At 44.9% G+C, this 13156-nt stretch overlaps 1 protein-coding gene across 7 annotated transcripts in view; it reads left to right on the forward strand.

Moving 5' to 3' along the window:
- Positions 1 to 13156, forward strand: part of LOC113573928 (A-kinase anchor protein 13) — a 52231-nt gene that overhangs the window by 25755 nt on the left and 13320 nt on the right. For all 7 annotated transcript variants that reach the window (XR_004775759.1, XR_004775760.1, XM_035523793.1 and 4 more), the window contains 17 exons: positions 20 to 135; positions 1183 to 1484; positions 1869 to 1916; positions 3168 to 3336; positions 3923 to 4025; positions 5343 to 5385; positions 5862 to 5973; positions 7290 to 7452; positions 9308 to 9369; positions 9473 to 9539; positions 9729 to 9873; positions 10114 to 10220; positions 10490 to 10636; positions 11124 to 11374; positions 11464 to 11589; positions 11775 to 11892; positions 12441 to 12692. Coding sequence is in view for 5 of the 7 variants with exons in the window: in XM_035523793.1 (XP_035379686.1) it covers positions 20 to 135; positions 1183 to 1484; positions 1869 to 1916; positions 3168 to 3336; positions 3923 to 4025; positions 5343 to 5385; positions 5862 to 5973; positions 7290 to 7452; positions 9308 to 9369; positions 9473 to 9539; positions 9729 to 9873; positions 10114 to 10220; positions 10490 to 10636; positions 11124 to 11374; positions 11464 to 11589; positions 11775 to 11892; positions 12441 to 12692 (2331 nt within the window). In the remaining 2 variants the exon portion in view is untranslated. The remainder of the gene's footprint in view (positions 1 to 19; positions 136 to 1182; positions 1485 to 1868; positions 1917 to 3167; positions 3337 to 3922; positions 4026 to 5342; positions 5386 to 5861; positions 5974 to 7289; positions 7453 to 9307; positions 9370 to 9472; positions 9540 to 9728; positions 9874 to 10113; positions 10221 to 10489; positions 10637 to 11123; positions 11375 to 11463; positions 11590 to 11774; positions 11893 to 12440; positions 12693 to 13156) is intronic.

The raw sequence follows: 13156 nt of genomic DNA on the forward strand, positions 1-13156 counted from the left end.
GCGCGTGTGTGTGATACAGAGAGTCCGCGGTTGCCAGCCCAAGGCAGTACAGGCAGTGCCACAGTCCGAGACTCTGGCAGTGACACAGATGGCTTCATCAGCACAGACACAGGAGAAGACAACATCTTCAGGAAGGTGAGACAGAGCAACAGATGACCACTTTCTGTTCAGTCCTTCAAAAATGATCAATTAGAATTTAAATTGAGACTTTGATATATCTTATTCAAACTGAAATTCATAGCTGTGCCTAGTCATTTATTTTGGGTCTCTGTGATCTTTGTCTTTTTTCTTTACAATGAACTTGCTATTACTAGGCAGGATATCTCCAGGGGTTTTGTCAGTTAAGGTCATGTGATCACGATGGTTATAATTTTTCCTGTTCTATGTGAAGTCCTTACGCCATACATACAGACATACACTCATGTCGCACACATTCGGTGTATCGTTACTGTGGCACATGAATGGAAAGCTTTCATCCCCCAGAGCAAACACAGAAAGCTCTATGTGTGGGTTAGAGGCACAGGGCCCAGACCGCCTCCTCTCCCAAACTACTGCAGCAGAGCACAATGGGCTGAGCAAAGCCTCACACCCAACACCTTGGGATTATTCCGAATATTATGTATATCTGATTGTGTGTTTGGGTGTGAGTTGATCGCTAATAACTGTAAGAAACTTCTTCCCCATAGTCCTCATTTCTCTGAGGACCCACCCACTCACATTGTCTCTGGGGGTACAGGGGAGTGTCAGGCCCTGTCCTGTTCTTTTTTTTCCTTTTGCACCACTTAGTTTATTAAACTATTATTATGCATCAAAGTGATGAACGTCATGTGCCACAGTGTTTGTGATGGGTCCAGGCATTTAACATCCTCCTATCGCTGGTCATATCTTCGAAATTGTACATGCAAATGTGCTAAGACAAATTCATATTGTAGCTAAAACTAGAGATGTCTTGTCATTTTAAAATCCTACCCTGCCGTGGACAGAAGAGAAATGACCTTTAATAACTAATGTAACGGTATGACATTTGACATGGAGACTGTTTTTGCTGCTTGTAATTTCTGAGCAAGTCCAGCCTTGACATTTGCTCTCACTGCCATGTCAGGGGAATCCCTGCTCCGTGAGCTGCATCTCTGCGCCCTCTCTGTCAACCTGACACTCTCTGTCTCTCTGTCGTCCCCTCAGGAAGAGGAGGTGGTAGGCGCAGGCAACCCCGCCAGTGAGGTGTCTGCCTCCTGCTCCTCCACGGACAACGCGGCCATCCTGGGCCCTCCGATCTCCTCCGCTGAGAGCTCCAAGGAGGCACAGCGGGTGGATGGTTTTGCGGCGGCGGTAGACGCGGACGAGGAGGCCAAGGACCGGCTGACGGAGGTGCCCCTGTGTTCCTCCCTGCTCCACTCCAGCAGGCGCTCGCAATCACCCTTCCGGCGCCACAGCTGGGAGCCGGGGATAAACTGGGGGGCCGGTGGAGACATGAGCCAGCGCAGGTGAGCACGTGAAGTTTCTGGGTCTGTGTGAGCAGCAAACGCATAAGTTGATGTGCAAGCGGGCTCGACAGAAAGCCTCACGAAAACTTGGTTGGCAGTGTAGTCCATGCGAAGTGGAAGGGACACAGAGTGCCCTCCGGTGAAGGGACTTTCATCCAAGGAGACATCTTACAGTTTCTTTTTCATGTCCACTGTTTTCCCTCGTTTCCTTTCTCATGTTTAAATAACGACATAACGCATAAAATGTCTAGTTGTAACGAAGTCTAGTTGTACTGTGCCATTGCTCATGTGGGCCCTCTGTTCTCGTGTTGGGAAGTAGTGGGACTGACTCAGAGAAGTTCTGCTTCTCATCTTTCATATCTGCCTTCATTTTTCCATTTCCAGTTCTGTACGGAGTGCTGGGAACCCAAAGCCTGTCTTTCACAGAAGAAGGTATTACCCCTTTAACAGTCTTCTTATTCATTCTTCTGTAACTCATTGAAAATCTGGGCTTTGCTTTCTAAAGTTCTTGGGCAGTGACTTGTGCAGTCGTTCTTCTCCATGCTCATTCCAAAGTTTTTATTCCACTAGTCTCTATTCACTTCCCTTCCCTGTAGATCATAACTAGTGTCTACTCATTATGAGTTGAGTTCCTTAATGATACCCTGTGTTCTTCTCTAATGGGTTGGTTCATCTATGTCCTCAGTCACAGCTTCACCTGCTATGCCACTGACTCCCACTTCAGTTGTGACCTGGACGAGATTAGTCAGCTCCTCGTGTATTGTGTGTTTGAGGGGGAGGGTGGTTTGTTTGTTTTTGTGTGTGTGCTGCAATTTCAGTCAAAGAGCCAGCCCCTTGACTTGTGCACAAAAGCTTTTGCATTATGCGGTGCATCACCTCCTTTGTGTGTGAGATGAGAGGTGTTCTTTTTGTAGTGATTAAGTCTCCTTCGATTTAACTCAGCTGAGTTCCTGCTCAAGCTAGCCTGCTCAGAGAAAATAAATTATAGAGTCATCTGTGTTTGCCTGCATGGGATTTTAAACAACATGACTAACATCATCACTGTAACTTCTCCCGATGTCAAGTAAGTACATCTTTTAAGGAGACCTGGGTCAATTAAACATTTAGACTACTGCTTTATTAATGTGGTACAGTAAGTAGATGATCAGTCAGTACTTGGTCAATATTCTCAGTTTTTAGTTGCTTGTTTTCAGTGTAGGTTTTATGCTATCATCAGTACCAGTCACTGCTGCCTTTTGAGACTTGAGAAGTCGCTGCTGTTTCCACTGTGGTGTGAAAATGTCGCCAGCCAATTTGTGCAGGGCCAGTCTCTGAGCCACAGCTTAGCTTCACAGTTCTGAGTTGCAAGCAGTGTCGTATTGCTGCTTGAAGGATGTGCGTCATGCCATTCTCCTTCTCACTGACAAGTTCCCAGCATTGCCTTCTGACTGCACGCAAGTTGCCAAGCTGCCACCTTGCATGGCAGTAACTGCGGCCATCGGGACAGTCAGATTTTTAATTTTTTTTCCAGCTTAGTATTGGCGCCCGTTTCCTCCACGCTCGTCTTGTCTGCAGCTCGGAGCAGGAGCTGACGCAGCTAGCCTTTGGCCGAGCTGAATGCATGCGGACGCCTGGGCGGAGGGCCCAGGGAAGCAGGGATTTATTTTGGACATTTAGGAGTGACCTGCTCCTGTGCTCTGGCAGTTACAGTCTGGAGGGCCTGGCAGCAGAGCAGGATGATGGGAAAGGATGGCAGCCCCAGCGGTGGGGGCCGTCCCAGGGCCAGCGGGGCGAGCGCAGGGGCTCCCACGTGTCTCTCCCAGAGGAAGGGCCAGAGTCAGACCAAGGAGAGCACCACTGCCTTGATGATCAGGTAAGTCTGCAGACTACATGTCAGGGAGGACCTTTCCCACAGTTTAGGGTTGTCCTGCTCTTATGAATGTGCCTCAACGTCTCAGCATCTTCATAATTTATCTGAGGAGAGATGAATCCCATGTTGAGAAGCAAGAAAACCCGTGGCTATTCCCTGAGCTTCCAGAATCGGATGTTCCTGCCTCATCGTAGGTTGTAGGGTGGAGAGCCTCTCCTTTAAAACAGAGAGGGTGTTGCACAAACAAGCAATTGAGAAAAACATCACTTTTCATGTATTTTTACATTTTCAATTATTTTTAAACATAAATATAAAGAATTCTTCCAAGAAAAGTACACTTGTAAAAACAAAGTGCAGTGTTATTTCACACAACTTTATTTACATCTCATACAAGCAGATTGCCCCCTTTTGTTCCACTGCACTTGCATGACTAGTTAGGAGAAAGTAAATGAATATGGTCTTTCTAAAGTAGATGCCTTTTCAAAAAGGCCAGGCAAATTGGTCTACAGCTCTAACCATTTTCACCCATGAGATCCTGGAAATCCAAACCTGAGGCATAAATGTCTTTTTTTCAATTACCAATTTGTAGAAACTGAGGCGATATCTGCCAGTAAGACGCAGCGGTCAATCCATGACTCTCCCCCTCCAAGCGTCTGTTTCCATGCTGGCCATCAGCCAGAGGGACATAGATGGTAAGTTACATTGCCAGATTCCTGCTGTTTCTCCCTGAGATGTGCTTATCTATTGTTGCCCTTATTGTGGGGTGTTGCAGACTGCTACAGGCCCCAGGCCAAACTTCAACATTTTCAGAACCTGTCAAGTAGCCCTTGCTGTCTATGTATCTATTGCATATGGGCTTGAAGGGCAAAACTAACCATAGACCAGCAGAGTTATTTTTGATAGATATGATTTGAGGGTCAATAGTGCGTAGACAGTAAGCACCAATATTCAGTTATTGACTTTTCTCCCTGATCAACGTAGACCCAAGTATACAAATAAACAGACTTAGAAATTTGCTTCCCCCCCCCCCCATCCTTTTAGCAAAGCCCAATTTCTCCTCCCTGTCTTTGACACTCCTGTCCCTTCGGAGCATAACCAGACCCCTTCCGTTCTGTGGGTTGCTGAGCTCTGTTCTGGTATCTCTTGTGCCCCCGACTGACTCCACCCCTCCACTCGTCAGTAGGAAGGAATCGGCGAAAGAGGCGGATCTCTTTTGTCTTCAACATCTCTTCAGTGCTCCAAAAATATAAAACTGATTTTGCCACGAATTCATCAAGTGATAAGGAGGACTCTATAAGTAAGTCGCAGCAGTACAGCCTCGGTAGCTGTCCAAAATTCCCACATAGATGCTACTACATCTCTACCTGTAGTACAGTAGCTTTGTTTGAGGCCGGATAGTTCTTGTGAGAATGAGGCTCAGAATGAAAGATTTGTTATGGTCTGAACAGTTTGGAACATCACCTTAAAACCCAGTGCACCAACAAAAGCACTATTTTTGAACCCAACGGTGTTATTTTAGTCCTTTCAAAATTCCACGGTGTTATTTGGGTCAGAGATCAACCCTTACTGAAATGTCTACAATATTTTTCCATCTCCATGGCTGAGTTGCTAGCAACAGAACCCTGCCAACTTTCTCCACTTTGTCTTCTTCTCGAACGATTTGTCCCAAAGCCCCTGAATCACCCTGTGCTGGCGTGACTGAAAGACTGAGAGTCTGTGGTTTTCATATTTGGAATATGCTTCTCCCTGGCTTCCGTTGACTTTTATACGAAAGACGTTAGGATTTTTTTTCAATGTTTTGCATCCTCTCGTAGCTACATAGAAGCACACTTAGAGGTCTAGCGCTCCAAAATATTTTCCATTTAGAAGGAATACCTCAACCAAAAATTGCCAAAAGTACGTAATATTAAATGAAAATGGGGCTATTCATTATCAATCATATTTTGGTGTGAAATGTTTATTTAATAAGTGAAATTCTACTTCATTATTGTGCTGCTTGTGTCTTTAAGGTTTGAGGTCCTATGCTAGCACTTCAAGTTCTCTGGGCTACAGGTGAGAAGTCCTTGTGTTTTCAAACACAAATATGAATTGGAATTCAAAAGAATCTTTTAACCTTAAAAAAATCATTTTTAATGAGATCCTTTAAGGTTCCGTTTACCACAAGCTCTCTCGTGGGCAAGCTCTGTGTTCGACCCATTCTTATGTATGCTTGCCAAATGCATTTGGCAGATTTATGTGCGTATTGCTGGACCAAGGTCAAAACCAAGCTCATGAGGTGCAATAGAATTTGCTGCTGGCTCTATAAGCACTGCACAGCCCAAAATGGTTGCTTAACAAATTCCTGTGTATTTTTGTAGCATAATATTATAGTATAATACATAATAATAGTACCTGTGATATTTTGCATGAATCTACCATCTATTACCGTGCACGTTGTGCTACAGTGCTTTAGGCTACAAGCAAAGGTTGGAAAATGTGTAGCAGTATTATTGATCTCAATACTGAGATATGACCTTTACTTTCTTCAGTATCACAGAAGAGGAGCCCGGCCCTTTAAAAGAGGGGTTTGAAGGAAAGAGCGGAACCAAAATGAGCCGCACCTTCAGTTACCTGAAGAGTAAAATGTACAAGAAAACCAGGGTATGTCAATACCTAGGCGCTAATCACTCATTCACTGAGACCGAATGCTTCATGAACACGCTCTGCCTCTGCTCTGGAGGAGGTGAAGCAGGAAGAAGAGGCGCAGCACGAGCCGTGGCTCAGAGCTCGGCCTGGAAAAGTCCTACACTTTTAGCACTTCCTCTCCGAAGGTTACCATGTCAGGCTGCTCCTAGAAGTCAAGCCGACTCCCAACACGACCTCTTTTTTTACTGATGCACATTTAGCTCAAAGCCTCCGCGCCGAGAAAAAAAAAAAAAAAAACCCCATGCTGACGGCTTCTTATTGCAGAGTCAGTCAGTTCTTTGCGTACTCCCACCACATTCGCGACTGCTCTTTGGTAACGATTTGGCGGGCCCTACACCACCACTTTGGGGGTGGGGGGGGGGGCTGTGGCTGCTCTGTCTCGAAATGACTGAAGGGGAGGGGTGACTGTACCTCCTGCTGTTAGCCCATCACTTCCCCTCTTCTGAGCGTCAGGCTGTGCCTCGTCTCGCCTCACACTGTAGGCGAGCCTCCCAGGGCTCATGGTCCCTTCCGTTATGCTAACTTACAGAAAACTCTTTGTGCATGGTCGCTACCTCAAGGTACCTGGCTTAAACAGAGAAGAGGTAGGACGACTCTGTCTATTAGGCATGGCTTTAGCGAATTGACATTAGACGCTGAATTTGGTTTCATGCAGTAGGTTGTCATTATTACTTGGTGTAAAGGCCAGTAGTAGCGGGCTGTGTTGTTGCCTTAAATATTTAACTAATTTGTTGTGTGTGTGTGTGTGTGTGTGTGTGTGTGTGTGTAGACTTATTACAGTGGAATGCATTTTCCTGTTTGTTGGGAGGCCTAATTAACACCTTGTTAACAGTCATGTCATGAGATATGATGGTACAAATTTGACGCTCATTTAAGAAAGCTGTTTGCACTGCCACCTTTGTAGTTGAAAACAGGAAGCCGGCAATAGGGGAACTTGTACTGGTTACACTTTTTATGTCTCACAATTGAATGTATCTGAATGCAAAATGTTTCCATTCTGTTATTATCCTGCTTGCTGATTTTTACTAAATATGAGATGATGAGGAGGTAATCACTGATAAAAGATGAAACATTTTGCTTTGGTCTGTGAAGGTTAGGGTGCTATGTTTTCACAACCCAGTCCTTTTGTACTTCATACTGCAACAGAATGTTATGCAAAACGTCTACATGGTTAACAGCCATGAGTGTGTTCCTAGTGTTCTCAATGTATTTGAAGCCTGTGAAGTAACTGCACCGTCCCTCTGTCTTGCCACACACACTCACCCAAACAGGAAAAAGACAAAGAGAAGAACAGGGAAAAAGACAGAGAAGCTAAGGACCGGGAGAAGAAGGCAGTGAGCGGACATCTGTTCAGCTCAGTGACGTTGTCCCATACAGCTTCTTGTCAACACTGCAACAAACCCCTCAGCACTAAAGATGCTGTCAGCTGCACAAGTAAGAGCTCCTCAAAGCCCTGTCACATCTTAAAAGCCCAGAGTTGGGGCCACTGCATGACGCTGATATACGCTCAGCAGAGGATGTCCAAGCCCCCCCCGCAGTTTACGCTTAACTTTAACGTCCCTGCTCCAGCTGATCGAGGCCTTCAAGCAATCTATGCATATGAGAAACAGGTGTGATGGAAGTAAGCTCTGCAGGGCAGAAGATCTCCAGCATCTGGGTCAGCACAACGGTGGGACCAGCAGGAGCAAACATAGCCTTACGCTCCGTGCAGTACTATTAGTGCTACAGGCGCCATTTGAATTGCATGTGGCTTGGGCAACATTGTATTATGAGGACACAGTGTCTAGTGTATCCTTGATATATTAAAATACACTCTTCTCACTGCATGCTGATAGGAACCATGGTGTGATGATGTCTTGCTTCTTGTTGTTTGTGTTTCCTGATGGCTATAGTGGCTGATTTGTAAAAAAAATTATTATTTTATTTTTTTTGTAGAAACATTTATGTGACCCAGTGGATATAGCTGACTGCTGCAAAGCAGGCCATTTAAGACTGGATATTGAAACTACAGCTGCCCTATTTATGTAACACCCTGCTAAGAATAGGCAAGCCTATCAAAGTGCTCATGCACGGTCCCCCTTTGCCCACGTTACACTTTGACTTTGAGCCATGGTAAGGAATGACGAGGTGTTCCTTGTCATGTAGCACCTAGCCTGTAGTCATTTCACAATACAGCTTTGTTGCATAACACTTGAAGCCTTTTTGGTAACTTCCCATTTGACTTCCCCATGGACCAGTCAAAGTGAAATGCATTTCATTTAAAGATGCTATTCTTTATTTTCTTCTTTATTCGTAGCTCCTAGTGCAGTAGTTTGGCCATTACGAGTCAGTAAAGTGTTAAAAAGCTTTATCTGTCTGTCCTAGTTTTTAAACAATAACTGATTATTTTGTTTCTCAACAGTTAATTTTCCATAGCCAAAAGGTCTTGGGCCAAAAGGTCCTGGTTGTATTGAATGTCTCCTGCCTTACACATGGTCTAACCAGGATATTGTTTGCCAAAATTATTCCTTGCCAACTCAAATCTAGTGAAGAGAACTGAGGACCCACAGAGCTGATTGTCCAGTGAACTGCTGTTACTGAGTTTGCTGTGTTAGATATATGAATATATATATGAATATATAAATATTCTTGCTTTACTGCTGTGCTGTCTGTTTAATTTGAATACCTGAAAGATTATGCTCGGTGTTCATCGCTGACGTATGTAGTGAAAATCATATTTGTAGTTTCAGAATCCCAGTAATATTACTTAACAGCAGTCATACAAATGGAACCTTTGAAACTAACAGCACGTTACATGGGTTATACAGTGTAATTTTCTAAATGTTGCAATACCAGATGATCCTTCGCAATAACTAGCTGACGATGTAGCTGTTTCCGTCAAATTCCTGCCATTTGGAAAAAGCTCTTGTGGGTTCTAGCTGTGGTATCATTTCTTGGTATCATTTCTTGGTAGAGTTTCCAGGCTGGCATTATCCTTACCACTTTGAAACTGGCCCAATATAGCCAAGCCAAACATTATGATTTAAGCAAATGACTCCTATTAAACCCTTCAGACTGAAAGAGAGTGTCATTTTACATACTCATGCAATGCTCATTTTTATGAACACTGATCCGTGGTCATATTTGGGTGTTTTTGTTCCATGGCATGAGTGCACTGGGTAGGAACTAGCTGACTAGTGGAGTCACCCCTGCGCTTAATCCAAGACACTTGTCATGGAGTGACTGCTAAATACCCAGGGCTATCTGTCCATGAATGACTGACGGTACAAAGTACTGATCTTTTTTTCAGGTTGCAATGTGTGTGTTCACAAGAGCTGCAGGGATAACATTCCTGTGTGTCCCAAGGGAAAGGTAGAAGTTGTTTGCCTTATCGGTGATTTTGTAATCTAATCTAGATCAATTTTCTAATTTTCTCAAGTTTTTATGATAAATTTTGTCTTTGTTGTTCTTCTAGATTCAAAAACAACAGTTAGTCATCCCAGAGTTAACCACTATGCCAGGAGTTACTTTAAGAGTGAAAAGTAGGTTAGATTTCATCCACTCAATGTGGCACCATACACAATTACATTTTAAACACAGATGATTGCATTTTTAACATAACTGTGTATGTGTGTGTGTGTGTGTGTGTGTGTGTGTGTGTGTGTGTGTGTGTGTGTGTGTGTGTGTGTGTGTGTGTGTGTGTGTGTGTGTGTCTGCGGATATTGTTTTAGATTCAGCACCACGGGAAAGGCCTTGGTCGGCCATCTTGTCTCCTGATGACCAACATTTGGGGGTTGCTCCTCGTAGACACACAAGCATCATGCCTTTCAACAGCAGTAACCTCTCCAAAAGCATGTCAATCAGCAACATAGCAGTGTGAGTTCTTGTTGTCCTTTCACTTTCTTCCACTGAAACATGATTGCAAGGTTGTGGAACTCAGTATCGGAAACGGGAAGGTCTGGTGAACTCCTGAGAGTCTCTAGTTAGGTACTGGATCTGCGTAATTAAGCCCTTTGTGCATATTTGCACAATTATTGGCATACCTTTTAGCATTAGCTGTTAACATATAGGAGTTAAGAATTAACCGGTATTAACTGTATCCTTGTCTTCCTCTAGATTTGATGACATGTCCATAAAGGGTCTGAGGTATCTGTCGCAGTCCACTGACTCTTTGCACAAAGTCAGCAAGGTCGTTGAGTCCACAGAGTCTCTGATAGATGAAGGTGAGCTGCTTCATTCCCCCCCGACTAGCCGTGGATCTGTTTCTGCTTCCCAGAGCTTCCTCTTATCTGCCCAACAGCTGGCAAGCAGGTGCAGACTTCAAACGAGTCCATGCCTGAAATCCGCTAGCCCAGCCCGCAGACTGGAACGGGCTGCAAGTTCTCACGGACATTTGGTGTTTGTTCCGGACTCACTATGGCGAGCTTTATCCTACACACTAATTGGACTGGACTTCCACGTTTTGGTTTTGTTTGCCTTTTTTATTGTGTAGGGACGGAGATGATCGACGGACAGCTGATGGGAGAGTTTGAGGCAGAAACCAAAGAACTGGAGGCCGACTCCTGGAGCTTCACCACGGATAAGAAATACCTAAAGAAGCTCCGGAAGGACGTCATCAAGAGACAAGATGTCATTTATGGTAGGGTCACTCAAGGCTAAAGCCATTTGCTAATGTTCAGTTTGAGACCTGTTAATCTTCAACTGACCCTTGAACCTCTTGAGAAGCACATCTTCATGTGATGATGGTGGAGTGGTAGGAGTGGTGGTATGAGTTTAGTCTCGCAGAAAAGATTGTGTCGACCAAAACGTCCTACTCATGGATATTTTTCTTCATCAGACTCCAGTTAACAAGGATTCTGTTTAAATGCGGACAAAATCAGACCTTTAATGTCTCCTACTGACATGAAGCTCAGATTTATTTGCAGTATTACTTCCTCTTTTTTTAGCTCCTGTCTTGACCCAGTTTTTTATGGCCATAATGCAAAAGGTAATTTTATGGCCATAATGCAACAGAGCAAACTAGATCAACAATGAGCTATTATCACAAGGACTCTCATTCTCTCTCTCTCTCTCTCTCTCTCTCTCTCTCTCTCTCTCTCTCTCTCCCCCCCCCCCTCCCCTTCCAGAGCTGATCCAGACAGAGATGCACCATCTGCGGACGCTGCGGATCATGGCGGACGTGTACAGCAAGGGCCTGCTGAAGGAAGTGCAGCTGGAGATGCAGACAGTGGAGAAGATGTTCCCCGTGCTGGACGACCTTCTGGAGCTCCACACACTCTTTTTCAACAGCCTCCTGGATAGGAGGAGGGAGGCTAGGCAGGAGGGCGCAGATGACTGCATCGTCATCCACAGGATCGGGGATGTCCTGGTCAGCCAGGTGAGCAGAGACGGGAGTGTAGGCGAGCGGCATACACGCATGCGCTCGGGGCTCTGTAGGTCCTAATTAGCCTCTGTGGCATGTTTTAGTTCTCTGGGTCTAACGCTGAAAGCATGAAGAAGGTGTACGGCAAGTTCTGTAGCCGACACAGCGAGGCAGTGAACTTATACAAGGAGCTGCATGCCAAAGACAAGCGCTTCCAGGCCTTCATCAGGGTAATACATCCACTCTTTTACTGTTTATTTATTTATTTATTTATTTATTTAGTTCGTTTTGTTTTTAATGTAACAAAACAAAAAAATGAATGGTCTCTGTTAGATGTGCTTGTCTCTGTTACATGTGGTCTGTTAGCTATGTGCCGGTTAGACATCCCCCAAACTGTTGTGACCCAAACTTTCAGAAAAAGATGAGCAGCAGTGTGGTGCGACGGCTCAGCATCCCAGAGTGCATCCTGCTCGTCACGCAGCGAATAACCAAGTACCCTGTCTTGATGCAGAGGATCCTCCAGCACACGAAAGGTTAGCCTCCCCGGCAAGGCACGGCACCCCCCTGCCCCCCCGGAAGACAGCCAGGCCGGCCCGCGCATCTGGAGCTTTTAACCCCGAGAGCCCACTCACCCTAGCTGTGTTTAGAGAGAGCAGCGGTATTTCTCCTTGTGTAAACAGCCGCGCCTTACGGACAGCCCTGCCACTGTCCAAATGAGGAGGCGCACGTGTATTCACCGCAACACCGGCCAACTGCTGCTGTAGCTTAAGCAGGACAGCTGAAAGGGTTTTTGGACGGGTTCCCGACTCACCACGAAACGAAAGTGGTGCGAGGTTCAAAAGACCAAGCTTAGCCAATGCAGTGCACTCACTTCCAAGGGCAACGTGAAAGATGCATGTTTTTATTAAAAGGGAGCTTATCCTTTTCAAAACATTTTTGAAATGAAATGTGAAAGTTGGTTGCTTGCAGGGGTTTTTGATCATTCCCCTTGTGGTGTGCGTGTGCGTGCGTGCGTGTGTGTGTATGTATGTGTGTGTATATGTGTGCGTCTGTCTGTCTGTCTGTGTACATACATTTATAGACCATGAAGAGGACTTTGAGGACCTGACACAGGCTCTGCATCTCGTCAAAGAGGTCATCGCCGCTGTGGACAGGAAGGTGAATGAGCATGAGAAGAAGAGGAGACTAAAAGAGATCTACAGCCGGACAGATGGCAAGTCCATCATGCGCATGAAGAGCGGTCAGATGTTTGCTCGAGAAGATCTCATAAGAGGCAGGAAGCTCCTTCACGATGGCCCGCTACAGCTGAAGAACTCGGCAGGCAGGCTAAAGGGTAAAATCTTCAGCCAAGTTCCCTCGCCTCGCTTTAGCTGTGGGCTAAAAAACATAAACGTTCTGCCTAAAAATACATAAAGATCCTTAAAATGTTTAAATAAAAGAAGCAATTGTCATACCGTTTATCAATTCTATACAATAGTTTGCTCCAACTGCAAATTATTATAGGTTTTATTAACTTGAATGCAAACCTCAGCAAAAGTCACTGTATGCTGAAAAAAAAACATTAGCAGTTGATTTAAATTTGATAGAGAATAACTAATAACTTCTGGAACAATGTCTTTTGAACAAAAGAGTCAAAGGTGGAATTATTTAGTAACGATGCCAGATACCACGTCTGAGACGTCCACTGGAACCGAAACCGCTCCTGTATTCTGTAACGAGTGGCAGTTGGAGCATTATGGTCTAAAGCTGTTATGCTATTTCTGGATCTGCGCAGCTTGGAACTTAAGAATATAACGC

Source organism: Electrophorus electricus, chromosome 1 (assembly GCF_013358815.1).
Source record: "Electrophorus electricus isolate fEleEle1 chromosome 1, fEleEle1.pri, whole genome shotgun sequence".
Taxonomy (NCBI): Eukaryota; Metazoa; Chordata; class Actinopteri; order Gymnotiformes; family Gymnotidae; genus Electrophorus; species Electrophorus electricus.